General features: G+C 33.2%; 2 protein-coding genes across 4 annotated transcripts; both read left to right on the top strand.

The window, feature by feature from the left end:
• Positions 1–1,048: 1,048 nt before the first annotated feature.
• On the top strand, positions 1,049–7,750 carry LOC137832922 (regulator of nonsense transcripts UPF3-like). 2 transcript variants are annotated; one of them, XM_068641319.1, is made up of 13 exons: positions 1,049–1,657; positions 2,012–2,118; positions 2,455–2,550; positions 2,710–2,808; positions 2,947–3,023; positions 3,229–3,339; positions 3,582–3,726; positions 3,866–3,939; positions 4,723–5,155; positions 5,722–5,817; positions 5,915–6,039; positions 6,127–6,179; positions 6,916–7,750. In XM_068641319.1, the coding sequence occupies exons 1-12, from the start codon at positions 1,518–1,520 to the stop codon at positions 6,163–6,165; spliced, it is 1,542 nt and encodes a 513-aa protein (XP_068497420.1). In that variant the 5' UTR covers positions 1,049–1,517; the 3' UTR covers positions 6,166–6,179; positions 6,916–7,750. The 2 variants fall into 2 exon arrangements, with proteins under 2 accessions (XP_068497420.1, XP_068497421.1); XM_068641320.1 differs by having other exon boundaries at positions 1,214–1,657; positions 6,895–7,750.
• Positions 7,751–11,262: 3,512 nt separating this feature from the next.
• LOC137832920 (shaggy-related protein kinase kappa) lies at positions 11,263–16,796 on the top strand. Of its 2 annotated transcripts, XM_068641316.1 has the most exons (12): positions 11,263–11,893; positions 12,083–12,175; positions 12,300–12,359; positions 12,452–12,724; positions 13,161–13,235; positions 14,373–14,429; positions 14,518–14,658; positions 14,755–14,805; positions 15,197–15,292; positions 16,009–16,092; positions 16,260–16,362; positions 16,468–16,796. In XM_068641316.1, exons 1-12 carry the CDS (start codon positions 11,753–11,755, stop codon positions 16,554–16,556), a joined length of 1,263 nt encoding a protein of 420 aa, XP_068497417.1. In that variant the 5' UTR covers positions 11,263–11,752; the 3' UTR covers positions 16,557–16,796. The 2 variants fall into 2 exon arrangements, with proteins under 2 accessions (XP_068497417.1, XP_068497416.1); XM_068641315.1 differs by having other exon boundaries at positions 11,466–11,893; positions 14,518–14,805.
• The last annotated feature ends 1,053 nt before the right edge of the window (positions 16,797–17,849 follow it).

Below are 17,849 nucleotides of genomic sequence, written 5' to 3'. Positions count from 1 at the left end.
CTCTTAAAGACTAAAAAAATTAGGTATTGAAATGAAAAAAATAATAATAAAACAATAACACCAAAAATTAATTAACAACTCAAAATCTCAAAACCTAATCTCTCAATAAATCAAAGTTCAAAATCATATAAAACTCACATCTTTCAACAAAGAGCAAAACTTCATAGAGATAATAAACTCCACATTTGTACTAGACTCAACGACATCTCAAGAACATAAAAATAGCTTGAAGTTGATGTTAACAAAAAGAGAGAAAAAGAACGTGGAGTAATAATAACAATGACATGAGAATCAAGACACAAATTCATAGTTAAAAGTTTTAAAAGATAAGGAGTTTTCTTATTGTTTTCTAAAAATATATAATTTTTATGTTAATTTAAACTATTTAATTCTAACTTACTTCTAAAGCTGAAATCAAAATTTGTGACGAATTCGAGTAGTGAGTCAGTGAGAATATAAATACAACCCACAAACTTAAGGCCTTGAGGCTTTAAGTTGGAGTTGACATTGAATCTCTTATATATGAGTTGATTCATGATTCAAAATTATAAAGTTCACAAGTTTCAGGTTAGTTATCGACTCTCCCATTTATATTTTATGAAATAATCCAACAATTGACATTATATATGAAAAGTGTTATATAGTTAGATGACTCGTGGGTGAAAGAATTATGAGGAGCTTAATAAAAGTATAAATATCTCAAAATTCTTTGAATATTTATACTAACTACCCTACCCATCTACCATACAACACAACAATTATTATTATGCATATATTAATCAAATTACATACATAACACATCACACATAAAAACATTAATCATACCATCTTTCAATAATAACACGTTTACTCTAAAAATATTAAGTCGAGATGTTTCAAAGTATATTAGAGATCCACATTGATTAAAAATAAAATTATCCGGATAGGTATTTGTATTATTTTTACATGGTCATTGAATTTATCTTAATAATTATAAAAAAAAATAATATACCTTTAACCTTGTCTTAGTAAATATTATAATTATAATTACAAATAATTTATCATGCAGTAAAAGCTTATGAAAGGAGTATAAAAAAATTATGTTTTAATTTAATATTAAAATTATATTATTAAAAAATATAGGGAATTATTGTTTTAAACTTCGAAGGGGCACCAGAAGTCAGAAGTAGAAAACGCAAAACGCAAAACGCAACCGTTTATGCTTTTAAAAATTAATTTCACACGCACGCAACGCACGCACGGGACGCAACTCAAAAACTCAATTTTCCTTCCAAACGCACGCAACGCAAACCCTTCTTCTATTTCTCTTTGTTTTTTCTGAGTGCATGGCAATTTGGGGGTTTTCTTTGGAATTAGGGCATTCGCTTTCGTTGGATTGATCCTCAGAATCAGAAACAGTGAAGATGTAATCCCACCGAGGTTGTCGTTCGCGTAGTTGTTGATTGGTTGATTGATTGATTGACAGATAAGTGGTAACTGTAACTGTAAGAGTGTGTAGTGAGGATAGGGTTTTTGGCATGAAGGGTTCGTTGGATCGGACAAAGGTGGTGCTGCGTCACTTGCCGCCCTCTCTTTCGGAGGCCGCCCTTTTGGCCCAAATCGATTCCGCCTTCGCTGACCGCTACAACTGGCTCTCTTTCCGTCCTGCCAAAGTCAGGTGACGTTAATTTCTAACCCTCCATTCGCTCTCTGCTTCATTTTCTCTTCATATATACTTCATTGCGTGCTGCTTTTCATTACAGTAGTCAATTCACCGTGCCTAGGCTTGGCTAGGCTAGGGTACGTATGGTTTTGCCTTTGCCTGCCATATTCTATATAATTGTTACAATACCATAGATTATGTTTTAACTTTGCCTTTTCCACTGGGAATATCATGATTGTGATTATAACTGAACATCTGTAATGCGAATTAGGCGTCGATGTTTACAATTTAAATACTCTGTTTTTATAATATGTTAAGGACATTCCTTTTGACTTCTTTATGTTATATTTTTTTAAATGGATTTTTCAGCCAGAAGCATATATCATATTCTAGAGCCTACATTGACTTCAAGAGGCCAGATGACGTTATACTGTTTGCGGAGTTCTTTAATGGACACGTCTTTGTGAATGAAAAGGGTAATGAATGAAATCATGTGAAGTGTTTATTAGGCATGCTTAAGATTTTGCTGAAGCTGTTATCTTTGTCGTTCTTGCAATCAGTATTCGAATTTGGGCAATGCCTTGGTTGCGTTTATTGTAGCCCTGTTGTTCAATATTCAATACATCAGGGAATCGATTTGTTTCCTTGTGGTTTTTTGGCAAGCAAGCAATCTATGTTTTGACTCTTTGGAATATCAAGACTGTATTTCAGAAATATAATTTTATGCTTTTTACATATCGTGTGCAAGAAACATTGAAAATTGGATAATAGCTACTGAATCTGGTTTCTGTTTCTTTTTTGTTGCTTCTTAGGATCTCAGTTCAAAGTCATTGTTGAATATGCTCCTTCCCAACGTGTTCCAAGACAGTGGTCTAAAAAGGATGGTCGCGATGGGACCATATATAAAGGTACCACTTGGATAATGCTTTAAGTAAATTATAGTGGATATGTTTATCTCAATTGAAACTACATGAATGCATCTGGAATATCTCAATATGAATATGTATATCAATAAATTACAGTCTTTTCATTTTGATAAATATAAGCTTTCTATTATGAACATCTAGATTCTGAGTATCTGGAGTTTCTTGAACTACTTGCCAAGCCTGTTGAGAATCTTCCCAGCGCTGAGATACAATTGGAGAAGAGAGAAGCAGAACGATCTGGTTAGTCAACTAATGCAGAAGATACACAGTAAATTTTAATTTTGAAACTTTTGAGACTTAAAACCACGCATACACAAAATGGGCACAAAATACTACTTCCCCCTTTTTGTTTCTTACTGGGTTTACATGCTTTAACAGGTGCTGCAAAAGATACTCCTATAATTACACCACTGATGGACTTTGTGCGCCAGAAAAGGGCTGCCAAGGGACCTCGGGTATTTATTTTGTTTACGATCAACTTTTGAAATCTCAAAGCTTATTTGATTGGTCCTTGTCATTATGTTTGCCTTTTTGGGAACATGCATTTGTCAACTCATGCATCTGTGAAGTTGTGAGCTCCCTTGTAAATATCCTTATCCTGTTTTATCTATTAGCACTTTGCTGGTATCTTGCTTATCTAATGTGCATCATGTGTGTCAGAGGTCGTTATCAAATGGAAAAGTGAGTAGAAGAGGCACTTCATCAAATGGGAGTCCTAGTTCTGGCACATCAAGACGAGGTTCCGGAAAGAAGAGGGTTTCTGCTACTATGGTATTGTGCATTTTTTGAAGAGGAAAGTTAAATATGGTTAATTATTAGCATTGTTATTAAAATGGAGCCAGTTTGGTATCTAGTTAGGAATAACCTCAAAACCACGTTATAAATAAAGGGGTCTTGAACTAGTAACACCTGTCCTGTCTTTTGTAATACCCGAAAACAGCATATATTTCATACTTATTTGACTCTTACTCGTGTGTTTTAACATTCATAACTCTTGCTTTCATTATGGTCAGTATGTTGCCAGGCACCCAGGAAAAAATTCTACTATGAAAGACAGATCAATTTATACTTTGGTTCCTAGCCAAGGTGATCAGCATATTTCAAATAAATCTTCAAACGTGGCCTCTTCAGATGGAAAACAAACCCTAGATGAGAATGGTAAGGTTGATGTTTTTGTTCAAAACTTCATGTGTTATTTTCTTTATTCCTTGGGTTTTATTTTATGAATTGGAGGCAACATTTAAATTTATATTTTTGGTTTACTTTATTTTCTTTACTCTTTTGTCCATTTTATCAGGATTTTCTGGAAATAGTGATTCTGGGAAGAAAAAAATACTGCTTCTTAAAGGGAAAGAAAGAGAAATAATTGCTGTAAGTTTATGATTTATATCTTCACAATTAAACTTTTTTTGCAATTTATGTATGTTGTAATGATGTGGTAAAGATTTGTATGGAATCTCTTTGTTTAGTTTACTATTTACATGGTTGTGAGAAGTTGCTGTATTTCTGATGGTTGGCATGTATCAATGCATGGCCCTGACTTAAGCTGATTGTATAGTTTTTAATTGTCCTTATTAGATTGATCATGTATTTATCACTTTCTTACCTCACTCCTCCTATGCCCCTTTTTCTCGAACATTTTGTTTTTTTATACTGGTGTTTTCAATGTAGTTGACTTGGTGTTGATGCCATCTTGTCCACCAATGATTTTGTGAAATTTTCGCTTTATATGAACTTGAGTTGCAATTTTTGTTCTTAATCAAAATGCAATTTTTCTGGTGAGAGAGTAATACTTCATTCATCCTATTGGTGAGTGGTGGGACCAGCAGAGAGATCAAGATCTAATATGCTATTGGCTATCAATATGACATTACAATCCTCAGAATCAATGTGATGTCCAGTGTGCTTTAGAAAACCTCTAGGAAGGAAGTGAAGGTATAATGATGCAATTGATTTAATTCGAATAATGATACTACTTGCTAATGATTTAATGCTGCCTTATTGTTGCATGATAAATCAATAGTTTGCTATAATTTGGGTGTGGATTGTATTTCAGTTTATTGCCAGTATCATTGGTGGATTTGTCTGGTGGATCTTGTTTATAACTACTGTTCTGCTAAGATTAATTTCTTTTTGTTTGTTTTTATTCTGCAGGTATCTGATTTAGATAGCATGTCACAGCATCACAATGTAATCTCTTCAGCCAAAGAAATTGTTGGTGCAACAGTTTTGAAGCAGAATCAGAGGCAGGAAGGTAGCGGAAGGATTATCAGAAGTATACTCTCAAAAAAGGAGTTGCGTCAAAGCCAATCTTCCAGGGCACTCTCTGAGCAGCAAATCCAAACATCTAATCTAGAAAAAGATAAACAATCCCCACGGCCCATACAAGTGCAACTAATTCTGAAGGGCATGAATGGTACACCAGATAATAAGATTGGTGTGCTTGATTCACATGTCTTTAGCGAGAGGCAGGAGAGACATATTAGACATAAAGATAGACCAGATCGTGGTGTTTGGACAAGTTGTTCCAATGGAGCTGATGAGTCTTTCCCATCTGCTGCTTTCTCGCAAGTAGATCCTTTGGAAGGTACATGTTTTATTCTATAACTATGATTTTTGTCTTTGGCCATTGCTAATTATCCTTTATGTTGTAAAAGGGGGGAAATTGAAAAACACTTCAACTAGATATACACTCAGTTGACATAGTGATGCACTGATGGATAATGAACAGTGCTTTTTGTTGAACTGAAATGCGGTCAGGCCTGTTCAAGATATCAGGACCTGGATATCATAATAACAACAGAAAATATGGAAATGCAGAAACACAAAGGGTGAAGTCTCTTGGCAATTCTGGAGGCCTTATCTCTCCCAATTTTCCAACTAATTCCAGCTTTCCACTTCCCTTGATACCTCTTTACACCCACATCGCTACTCTAGCCTCCCAGTACCCATGCCTTTCATCTCAGCAGTTAGTTACTCCCCCACCCCCACCCAGAGACTCCTGTTCCTCTGATTTTTAACCTGTGCGATGCCACTCTTTTCCTTCTTTCATGGACTCTAGTTATTTGAGGGGTCTATGATGCACAGAATATAACTTGTCACCAAATTGCTTAGATCTTCACAAGTTGAATTTTTCACTTGTATATGATACAGGGAGTCATGCAGATTTGAAACATGACATGCCAAATACAAGAAGTGGGGAGGTAAAATCTCTTGGAGGTGTCCGTACCAGTCATTCATCAGAAAATGGTTGGTTTCTGGCTTTAGAAAACAAAATCTTAAGACATTTTTATGCTTTCATTCAGGGTGGTTTTTACTTAAATATTTACTTATTGTTCCTATTAAGGCTTCAATAAGCATTTTGGTCGCCGTGGACCAACGCATGGGGTAAAGGATGTTGATGGCTATTCAGTTTCAAGTGAAGGGAAGCATCCTAGAAGATCTGGTACCACTGCTTATGGTTCCAACGAGGTACCTAAATTTGATTTCTCCACGAGTATACAAATCTTACTCTTTTCTGGTTCAATAGTTAATTAAGATCTCTTTTCTGAATTGCAGAAACAAGTTTGGGTTCAAAAAGCAAGTTCTGGTACCTAGAGTATTTTTTATTGGTGAGACAAATTCCCTTTATCAAGGCTGTTGTTTCATATAGCATATGCTTGTTAATTAGCCAGTCTTCGGAGTCACCTAGTTTGTATTCTGTGTTTTTTGAAATTTCTCTTGGTCTGGCTTCATAGAATACTATTTATGAATTCGTATTATTGTAGAGCTAGTTATTATTGTTTTTGTGATGTTTACTATCACAAACAATTTTCTCTTCAATATGTAGTTGTTTACACTGAGGGTGAGCCTTGGCACAAAGATTAAGTTGTGTCTTGGTCCCCAATTGGTCATGGGTTGAATTAAAAAACACATGGGTTGTGAATTAAAAAACAGCCTCTTTATAATATGGACGAGGTAAGGCTATGTACAATTATCCTTCCCCGTACCTTCACATATCCAAGAGTCTTCAGGAACAGGGATATGATAATTTTCGTTATCCACATTAATGTCTTTTTTGTATTTTCTTTTTGCTCTGCAAATAGTGGTTTTATGTTCTTCTAATATAAATATAGGTGGTATATTTCTTGCTTGACTTTCTTTAATAGTGGTTTCGTTTGATGTAGCTTCATAAGATTTGGTATATTATTTTTTTTTCTAGTGGGCCCTTTGCTTTTGGACCTCCCTTAGTGTAATGATTGGAATATGTTGTTTATTAACCCAACATGTATTCGTTTTGTTCAAGTGCTGATGTTAGTTGAAGATTTTTTTTGTATTTGTGTCAAGGTTGATGATTTTCCCTTGCAGTGGTAAGCTTGCTGACATACACAGATTTGGAGCATCCATTTGCTAGCTGCTGGACTGTCTCTTTTTGGTTGACAGATTCGTACAAGTAAATGAGTGTGTGGTTAAAAAAATTCTTTTACAATACAAGAGAGGAAAGTACCATAATGCATTTGATTTGGCTAAAAATATTCAGACATAACTTCATTGAAGATGGCTCCTAGTAAAAGCGAGACGAAAACAATTGCCTGGTGTCCCAGTTACGAGTTGCTTGTTTGAAGAATTATGGATAGATTTGCCAACCTTGGCAAGTTGATCTAGATGAGTATAGTCTGGGTTTATACACAGTTAATCTGAGTGGATTTAGTGTAAATATAAATCCAGGGTGTTGTGTATCTGTTTCCTTAGTTCCTATAAATACAAACCCCTATTCGAGGTAATGTGTACCTGTCCTTAGTTCCTATATCAATTAGAAGTCCGCACAAATACAATTGGGCGCTTGAAATGATCCTGGAAAGTTTTTGGACCATCTTTGCTCACTACTTCGAAGCAACACTCCATGGATGACGTTTCAGCTTCTTGTTTTCTGTCTTTGTTGACAATGAAGTTTCTTGTTGAGCTCAGACACCTAAATACCATTGATGGTGTGTTACTAAGGATAAATAAGGGGCTTGAGGGAGTTATTAGTGTGTGGATATTGATTTACATCTAAAATATCATTGTACAGTATGGTGTTGATTTCTAAGCATAACTTAGCTGTGACATTGCTGGTTCTTGATTATATTGTCAATTATGTGAATTGCCTTCAGCGCAAGTGTTAAATTATAATCCTAGCTACGCTGTTAATGTTTGCGGCCAACCCAGCTGTTGTACTCCTTTCAGCTGTTTCGCTGATAATTTGGACCATGTTCTATCTCAGATTTTAGTCAAACCATTCTCGTGTTTTTGAGATAGCAAAATTGGGAGATGATTATTAATCCTTTTGAATTTAAACAGGGTTAGCCTTTTTCACCTAAATCCTTCTAATCAGAGATTTATTGTATTTAAGTGCCTATCAATTGCAATTTTCTTACTTGATTCAAATAAGGAGGCCAGAATTTGAATTTGAAATTAACTTGCTCGAAAAATGATTCGTTTTTTATTTTTATAATCATAAAAAAATTTATACAATAAATTTGAGTTTTTTAAAAAATAATGTGTTTTTTTTAAAATTGTGTTAGCACCATACTAGAATTGTTAGAAATACAATAAATAATTTTTGAATTTGACATTTTACCGATACGATAAGTGTTTCACAAGTGTCGGTGTTCGTTACATATGTCTGACATGGAAACATCAGAGGTGTGTCTGAGCCACTAATAATTAAATTTATGGTTATTGTGAGTGATAGTGTGGAGAGTTGGTGGAGGTTTGGGCAGTGAAAGGTAGACATGGTCCATCCCTATTCCCATCCTATACTAGTAGTAGTCTGAGGGACTTTGTAACTTTGAAAGCAATGTAGTTAGTATTTAGTAAAGGGTGAAGGGTCCTTCGTTTAGGTATTCATGCGCGCACATGCATGTAGACCACGGATTCTTTTCCTCTTCATCACATTCATACTTTTCACATCTTTCTCATATAACAACACAACTCTCTGTTTCTGCTGAATTGTCCAATGAGTCACCTAATTAAAGACTAATTTTTAGACTTTGACCAAAACTTGAGTACTTCTTTGTTGATTTGTGGTTGTTTGAGTGGGACCACACCAGTTTTGAATGTTACACTTTTGATCTTAGTGGAAGAGAAGGTATGTGAATATGATCAAGTGAATCACTTTTTTAAACTCCTTTTCAAGATTTAGCCAAATGCACATGAAGCATGCCGCCGGCAAATGGAAACACAGTGCCTAAAGTGTGCCATATTCCCACACCACAAAATCATTACTTTCTTCTTTGCATTTTTCTTCATCCTCAAGCACTTACACGGACATTAATACGACATACAGACAAACACACAAACATGAAGATACATATAATTTTCTAAAATGTAGGATATACGAACACAAATCTATATATTATATAATTATGAATTATATAAATTGATAATAAAGATTTATGTGTACAAGTATGTTTCAGTTTTTTAACAGAAAAATATTTTTTATGACTGGTTCAAAAAAATTTGTTTTTTATTTTTATAATCATAATAAAAATTTAAATAATAAATTTGAGTGTTTAGAAATTCAATAAATCTTTTTTGAATTTGACATTTTACTAATACGAATCATATAAATATTGTACGAGTATCAATGTCTAATACGTGTGTTTGAGCTGATAGCCTACCTACCTGTAAGCTCTTTCATTCTCTCTACTAGTATAATCTCTTTTTTTCATTTTTCATTCTTTCATTTTTGGATATATTACTATAAAAATATAAAAATAATAAAGTTAGGTAAAAATATATTATTGGATACATTATTAATTATATAATATTATATTTATGATTGAGGAGAGTGAGAGCATGGATGCATGCACCTCTCATCTCATCAATTAATGAACAATCGTATTAAATATCTGAAACAAGACTCATTTTTATAACACACTCTATTCCAATTACATATGCAACATACACGTGGCGCTACTTTCACAACTGTGACAGTGATCGCATCACATGAGTGTGTAAACAGATCTTGTGCAGGATAAATCCTAACCACTCATCGTATTCTCCTTTTATCAAACTACACTGTTGTACGGTCCACATTTCAAATACAATGTACCAACATAACATCAGATAATTGCACTTCTTTTATATATAAAATGCCTAAGGTGAAGAAAATGTTCTGTTTGAAACATAGACATGCAATTATATAAAAATTAAATAAATAACATTAAAAACTATTTAGTGAGCCTAGTAATATTTTTTTTTAATTTAGAATTAAAAAATGTAGTCTTTCAACCACATAAAAGCTTCATAGTGATTGTGTGTGTAGAAAAAAGTGAAAGACAAGTTTGTTTTATGTAAGATATTTTGATTTGGGAGAATAAGTGTGTGATTATTATTATGTCATATCCATAGATAGATTAATTAAGAATCAAGAAACATTTATTCATGCATATTATATGCATTACAACTCACTCATGCATGCTTACAAACACTTTTTTTTCTTCATTAATTCAAGTTTTTGAATACCTCTAACATGGACAAATGTTTTCTCTTAGGACTTATATAAGTTTTTAAATGAAAATCAAAACAAAATCACAATATTAGAAAATAGGGTAGGTTTTAGAAAGATGTTCACCCTATTTATATTGAGTGGACATCATAATTTCCACAAAATCTCCAAATAAAAGAAAAGGAAAATGAAAAAAAATATATATAAAGATGTTCCATTAAGTTGATGAGGTGTTAATTGATTATCCAAAAGTAGCACAAAAAAAAGAATTTCTTTGTCAAAAAGTAATATTTTTGTTCCCGATCAAAAGTCTTACTTTTTTGTTTTTCCTTATATGATTTGATAATTTATTAGTATTTGGTATGGTTGTAAAACATTTGACCAAACATTATTTTGATAATTTTTTATAAGTGTCTTCATTTTTGCATTGGTTTCTTAACCCAAAAATCTAGAAAGTTATGATGAAGTTGTGAAAGGAGTGTTGAACGAATCATTCCTACCATCAAAATATCCCTTTCTGATTGAAAATTTGAGAAGTATGAAGAGAGAAAAAACATGTCAAGAAGTGTTGATTTAAGCAAAGAAATTGTGTAGTTTGTTCTTAAAGTGAGAGTGTGATATGTGAAAAATATGATAAAAGAAGAAGCACTTGATTTGGTTTGGTTTGGTTTGAGAAAGCATGTTTGTTATTCTTTATTCATATCACCTTTTCATTTCCTTTCCCTTTCTTCACTCTATTGGTTCAAATAAAACAATTCAAAAACTTTATTTAAGAAACTCATTTATATTTAAATAATAGAGTATTATGAAGCCAAACTATATACACATATCTATATATTATATAATCACGGATTATATAATTTAATAATACAAATTTATTTGTATAAATATGTTTTATCATGACTAATTCAAAAGTATTTATTTTTTATTTTTACAATCATAATAAAATTTTATACAATTAATTTAATTTTTTAAAAAATTATTGTATTTTTTTTTAAATCATATTAGAATCGTGTTATAAATATTAAAAATTCAATATATTTTTTAAATTTAACACTTCATCACCAATATGTGTCATATCATACGAGTGTAGATATTTAATATATATGTCCAACACGAATATACCATTTAATATATATGTCCAACACAAATATATCATTAATTAATGATATGACATTAATGATTTGGAAAAACCCAAATCACTAAATATATATAAAAAAAAGAAATGAAGCTTATCCATAGTGAAGTGGTACATCCAAAACAAGTTATCCAATTTAATAATTGTTCTTAAAAAAATGAAATTGTAAAAAAAGAGAGTATTATGGTTAGTTGCATGTTGATGAAATTGGAAAGTGGGTAGAGGGAAGGTTGAAGAAGATGGAATAATTGGTATTATTGTATAAGATGTAAAGGAAAAGGTGGAAAGGAATAAATAAGAGAAAGAGAGAGAAAAATGGAAGTGAAGAAGAAGAAGATATGAGAAGAATGAGTGAGATGCAATTCCACTGCTCTCATTCTCACCACAAACACACACTTCCACTTCAACAAGGTCACTCTCACCTCTCCAAACCCATTATCTTCTTTCTCCCTTTTTCCACTTTTTCACCTTTTCCCCTTTTCCCCTTTCTCCTCTCTCCTCTTTCCGATTAGATCTGATCCATTTCTCAAACACTCCCACCTTCAACCAACCCCACTTTCTCATCACCGCTTTCCATGGCCTCCGCTAGCCTCGGAAGTGGTGGCGTCGGCAGTTCCAGGTCTGTTAACGCCGCCTTCAGGGGTTCTTCCAGTTCCGTCGATTGGCTTGGCCGAGAGATGCTCGAGATGAGATTGAGAGACCACGACGACGATAGAGTCAGTACACTGCTCTCTCTGTTCCATTCTCTTCCTTAATTTTGTAATTCACCTCATACGCAACCACTTCCAAATGTAAATTTTTTATAACACCCTCTCCCCAAAATTTTATTTTTCTTCTACCCTTTTGATTATTGTTTCTGTTTCAGTCGATTTCAATTGCCCTTGTTTTTTTTTTTTTTTTTGCAGGATAGTGAGCCTGACATCATTGACGGTGTGGGTGCTGAGACTGGGCACGTGATAAGAACTAGTATTGGTGGCAGAAATGGTCAATCTAAGCAGGTTAAAGAAATAATGATTCTGGGTCATTTGGTGTTAGAGAATTCTTGTGGTTATGGAATCATAGTTGAACTGTTGACAACTGCCAACTTCGTTCTCACACAACTTGTTTTGTTTGAGTTGACAGAATGTGAGTTATATTGCAGAACATGTGGTGGGAACAGGCTCTTTTGGTGTTGTTTTTCAGGTGAGACAGAACAGAACAACTTAGTTTTCTTTTCATATCTTTTGTAAACCCCGTGAAGATACCTTTTTTCATTTCATTCATGCTTTTATCAGGCCAAATGCAGAGAAACAGGAGAGATTGTGGCCATCAAGAAGGTTCTCCAGGACAAGCGCTACAAGAATAGGGAGTTACAGATTATGCAAATGCTGGATCACCCAAATATTGTTGCCCTACGGCATTGTTTCTTCTCAACAACTGACAAAGAAGAAGTGTACTTGAATCTTGTCCTTGAATATGTTCCTGAAACTGTGAATCGTATCGCGAGGAGCTATAGCAGGATTAACCAGCGAATGCCATTGATATATGTAAAGCTTTATACCTACCAGGTATGTGTTTGCTTGCTTCCTGTTAGATCTGGAAATTCATATAATAATAGCATGAGGCAATCCTCAGAGTGTTATTTCAATTTATAAATATCGTACATGTGTTACAGTGTTAATAATAGCATATGACTGAATAGCCTATGAAGTTCTAACTCGTCCCTTGTAACCCTGCTTTGATTGGTTTTCTTAAATTTTCATGTTAAGTTCCCCAGCTTTGGCTTTGTCTGATATGAAGATTTTGAGTTCCAGTTTGACATGTATTTCTTTTTCAAAGGAATTGTAAAAAAGGGGAAAAAAATAGTGGATATTGCTTTTTGTGTATGAGAAATAGACTTGCAGAGCGAAAGTGAGGGATTGTGTCATTTGCGCATTCTAAATCCCTATCCTTTTCTTGTCCATTGATATCTTTGTTTCTTCTTTTCTCTGGTTTTGGCTGCAGATTTGCAGGGCCCTTGCTTATATACATAACTGCATTGGTATATGTCACCGTGACATCAAACCTCAGAACCTACTTGTAAGATAATTCTGAGTTATTGATTTGTTTGTTGTGTGGAACTTATTTGGTATAGTCTTTCTCTCATACTGCTCTCATTTATTATGATATTATTTATTCATATGGTAATTGTGATGTTGAAATTTTTTCACACTCTTAATATAAATCTACACTGGAAGGGAAGTAGGCAACACTAGAGAACTGCAATTAATTATTTTGTGATCTAGAGCAACCAAGCCTTTTCCCTTTAGGTATGGTTGGCTACATGAACCAAATGATGTCATAATGTTCTATCATAAATCTTACATAAACAAAAGATTGAACTCTAAATCCTTTTTAATGATTTCAGCAATAGCTTTTCTCAATCTCCCTTTACCTAACAAATTAATGATTGGGTTGGCTTTCATCTAATCTACTCTCCTACACATGTTTACGCATGCCTCTTTTCATTTAGTATGTTATGTTCTCGAGAAAATAATTAATTGGAGTGGTTATCCATTCTACAGTGCTTACTCTGTTCAATTTTGAATTTTATTCTTCTTGAAATGTATGCCTGAGTGCTTGCGCCCACATCCTTTGATGTCTCTGCATGTGCAAATAACGGTGATTTTCTGTTATCGTTAACTGTAGTCTGCTTTAATCAGTTTATGGATGATGTCTGAAACTTTTCCTTGAATTTGTATTGAAGTTGATGGTTTTATGAATGCTGGTTGTACTTTATAATATCACTTTAACTGTCTGTGTGGAGGCCCAATATTGGCTTCATATTACTGATAACATGTCCTAACTACATGGTCAAAGAAATTCAGTACCATGTTATGGTCCAAGCACAAGCTGCACAGCAACAATGGCTTTATTTTACCAACACTTTGTGTTAAATCTTTATGCGTGCTGGTAGTCTTGTTTCATTGTTTTGCGGTTAAAATTATGGAGTTCAGATTATTTGGATTGTCAAACTTATTTTTTTGTAAAAATAAAAATTAATATCTCAAAATTTTGGAATAAATTCTTATATAATGTGGAAGATATGTGAATGTTTTCTAACCTTTTGGACAATGGCTTAGCAGCCTAACCGAAAGATGATAGAGTATGTAGCAGATATACTTGTATGCCATGTGTTACTATTTGTTTGACTCAAATGTATGCTGCTCATGTCAGGTGAACCCGCATACTCATCAGCTGAAACTATGTGATTTTGGTAGTGCAAAAGTGTTGGTAAGATATTGATTTAAGTGCACTGTTGGTTGATGGAAGCTACTATTTTTTGTTCTTGAGTTTCATCCACATTCTTCTAATACATCAGGTAAAAGGAGAACCAAATGTTTCTTACATCTGTTCAAGATACTACCGTGCTCCGGAACTTATATTTGGGGCCACCGAATATACAACTGCCATAGACATATGGTCAACTGGCTGTGTAATGGCTGAATTACTTCTTGGACAGGTAATGCAGTGTTTGAAAAAATGTCACTATATTTTTCTCATTTCATCATTTATCCGATTTCATTGTGTTTTCCCTGAAGTTCTATTTGGTTTGCAGCCCTTGTTTCCTGGGGAGAGTGGAGTTGATCAGCTAGTTGAAATCATCAAGGTAAGGATTTACCTATGGTTTTTAATTAATCTGGATTTTGCTATCCTATATTGTGAATATATTTTTAGATGTTATATGCACAATAAATTCAGTTTGGTCCACCAGAAACGGTATATGTCCTGGGGATTTCTACATTTCCTCTGCATCCTGGCTCAAGGAAATGAATGTATTTTTTGTAGAGTAACGATTCCAGTCTTAAATATACAAATGTTCTGCTATGCTTGATCTTCTTGTCTTGGTTTGAGGGAGATATAGCAAAGAAAAAGTAAATTTTACATTACTTGTGCATTAGTAATTTAAAGTTCTCAAGTTCTTTCACTGTTCTAGTATAAAGTTTCACTATTCTTCCAGTAGAGTCATGAACAATTACATTTCATTATTTTTATTTCAGGTTTTGGGAACTCCAACTAGGGAGGAGATAAAGTGCATGAACCCTAATTATACTGAATTTAAGTTTCCACAGATAAAACCTCATCCATGGCACAAGGTTCATTCTCTCTTCTTTCTTGCATTCTGTGTCTTACTATGAATGTAGTAATTCAGGATTTAGGTTAAATTTCTTTGTGCAATAGTCTTCTTTGTGCAAGAATTTCTTTATTGGGGGGGAATATCTGGTGAAATAGTCTTCTTTGTGCAAGAATTTCAATGTGATATTATTTTAGAAATAAGATATATTTTTATTGAAATAATGTGTGGCAGAAGTTTCTGTGTTTTTCTCTCAAAAGCAGTGGAAACTAGTACACTTATTTGCCTACATCTTTATCCTCACCACATTTTTCTCTTGTTTTGATTCTTTTTTTCCACTTCCTAGTTGTAGTTTAATTGTGCACGCTGCAGGTTGATATAAATTTTTATAGTTGTAAGTAATTTTGGGAGTAGCAAGAGTTGAAAGTAGATCAAGGAGTCAGCTTTTTTCTGGTTTTGGTTTGTCTGCCGCACTGGATAAGCATGGGACTGGAGCAGTACTACTAGATTAATCATTGGTGTAGGTAGATAATTGTTGATAGGATAGGCATTAATATGTGGGTTGAATCAATCTTGTATATTATCCCTTTAATGCGTGTGTGCACGCGTGAACCTATTCAATTTGAGCATAAGCAACAAAGTATTAGTGAAACATGTGTGAACGTGTAACCATTACATTATTTGAAAAGATTATTGGTTGAATGAGAGATTTACTGTGATATTATCGTGATTTGACAGGTCTTTCAGAAACGTTTACCCCCAGAAGCAGTGGACCTTGTCTGTAGGTTCTTTCAGTACTCTCCCAATTTGAGATGCACTGCGGTAAGTTGAATGTCTCCATTTTTCATTCGGGAAATGATGCTTTGACAATCCTGAAAGTTATATACAATTTTGGATGTGATGAGTTTAGATATAAATATATATAATAATAATTTACTTTTGGCGTCTTGGGAGACATGACTTTGGCTTATGATATTATGGCACTGCAGTTGGAGGCTTGCATTCATCCATTTTTTGATGAATTGAGGGACCCAAACACCCGTCTTCCTAATGGTCGACCACTTCCTCCACTGTTTAATTTTAAATCTCAGGGTGAGTTTAATTAGCTCAGCTCCCTCATATCTCACCGTAACCACCTACTAATGATGTTTCTTTGAATGAGCTTTTTCTTAATTTTGTGTTTGTTGATTTATGCAGAACTTTCTGGCATACCCCCTGATGTGATCAATCTTCTTATTCCAGAGCATGCACGTAAACAGAACTTATTTATGGCTTTGCACACTTAGCTATTTTACTCCCTTAAGTTCTCGTCAATTACTAGCAGGCTGTAAATTATCCGGTGCATCCGACAAAAACTCCACACAAAGAGTTCCTAGAATTATATTTTATTATATAATATAATATAATATATAACCTGATTTTTTTTTCCTTTTTGGAATTTATTGTCAAGAGGAGTTGTTTTCTGTTCTTGTTGAGGAGACGTTTTCATGTATATTAATGTCATACATGTGCCCCTGCTTATTCTAGGCCCTCTCTTCAGCTTATTCTAGGCCCTCTCTTCAAACTTATTACAGGTTAGATTGATTAATAAGATAGGATAAAACAGTTCCACAAGTAGTGGAAGATGATGAATCCCTCATCTGTTTCAAGAGGAATTCACAAATCTAATGCAGAGTATACAAAAGAAAATGAGAGCAGAGAATGCCTAGAAATGCTTGTTACAGAAGAGATAATGAGAACAAAGTTTAACCAACATCAAACTTGAATACATAACATATTCTGTAACAAGAATAGGTTTGTAAACATATTGACAAACTTGAATGTTGTTGATCAAAGGAAAACTTGAAGTTGTGCAGGAATTTTAGATTCCAAATTCACATTCAGAAACATGTGTTGGTTAATACCATATAGGATTAAAAATGTTTTTCATTATTTTTGTTTTTGGTTTAAATTTAAATATTAGATGTTATTATTGTGGATTATTGAAATGAAACTTGATAAAAACGTTAATTTTTATTTTTGTCGTGATAATAATATTTAACATAAAAATATTTACAATATATATTAAAATTAATAATAAAGCACTTACACCTTGAGAAAGAAGGAGTAGGTTACATTGTAATAAACATGTATACCAATTTATTCCTTAAAATTGATAATGTTGGTATTATTCTTGTTCCTTCAGTTAATAAAATGACAATACTAAAATTTATAAGTTAGCGGTGGGTATAACGAGATATCAATTTAATGAATTATTATTAAGATAAATTTATATATATTTATTATAATTACTAGCGAAAATGTAGACGTCATTCGTATTTTTATTTTTATAATTATTATATATATATATATATTTGTATTTATTAAAATTAACTTTAAATTTATAATAATAATTTAATAAATTAAATGTTGATTGAAGATTTAACTTGAGAATAAAAAGTTCAAAGAAAAGCATTCCTCCTTGAGGAAATGGATATGAAAATTAGATTTAAAACTGTTTTACGTTAAAAACATAAATGTTTTAATATAAAGTTAAAATTAAAACAAATTATATATATAAAAACAGTTCTTTAGGGAAT

This window comes from Phaseolus vulgaris, chromosome 6 (genome assembly GCF_000499845.2).
Source record: "Phaseolus vulgaris cultivar G19833 chromosome 6, P. vulgaris v2.0, whole genome shotgun sequence".
Lineage (NCBI taxonomy): Eukaryota > Viridiplantae > Streptophyta > Magnoliopsida > Fabales > Fabaceae > Phaseolus > Phaseolus vulgaris.
Note: the sequence above shows the minus strand (reverse complement) of the source record. Positions and strands in the feature narration are given on the sequence as shown.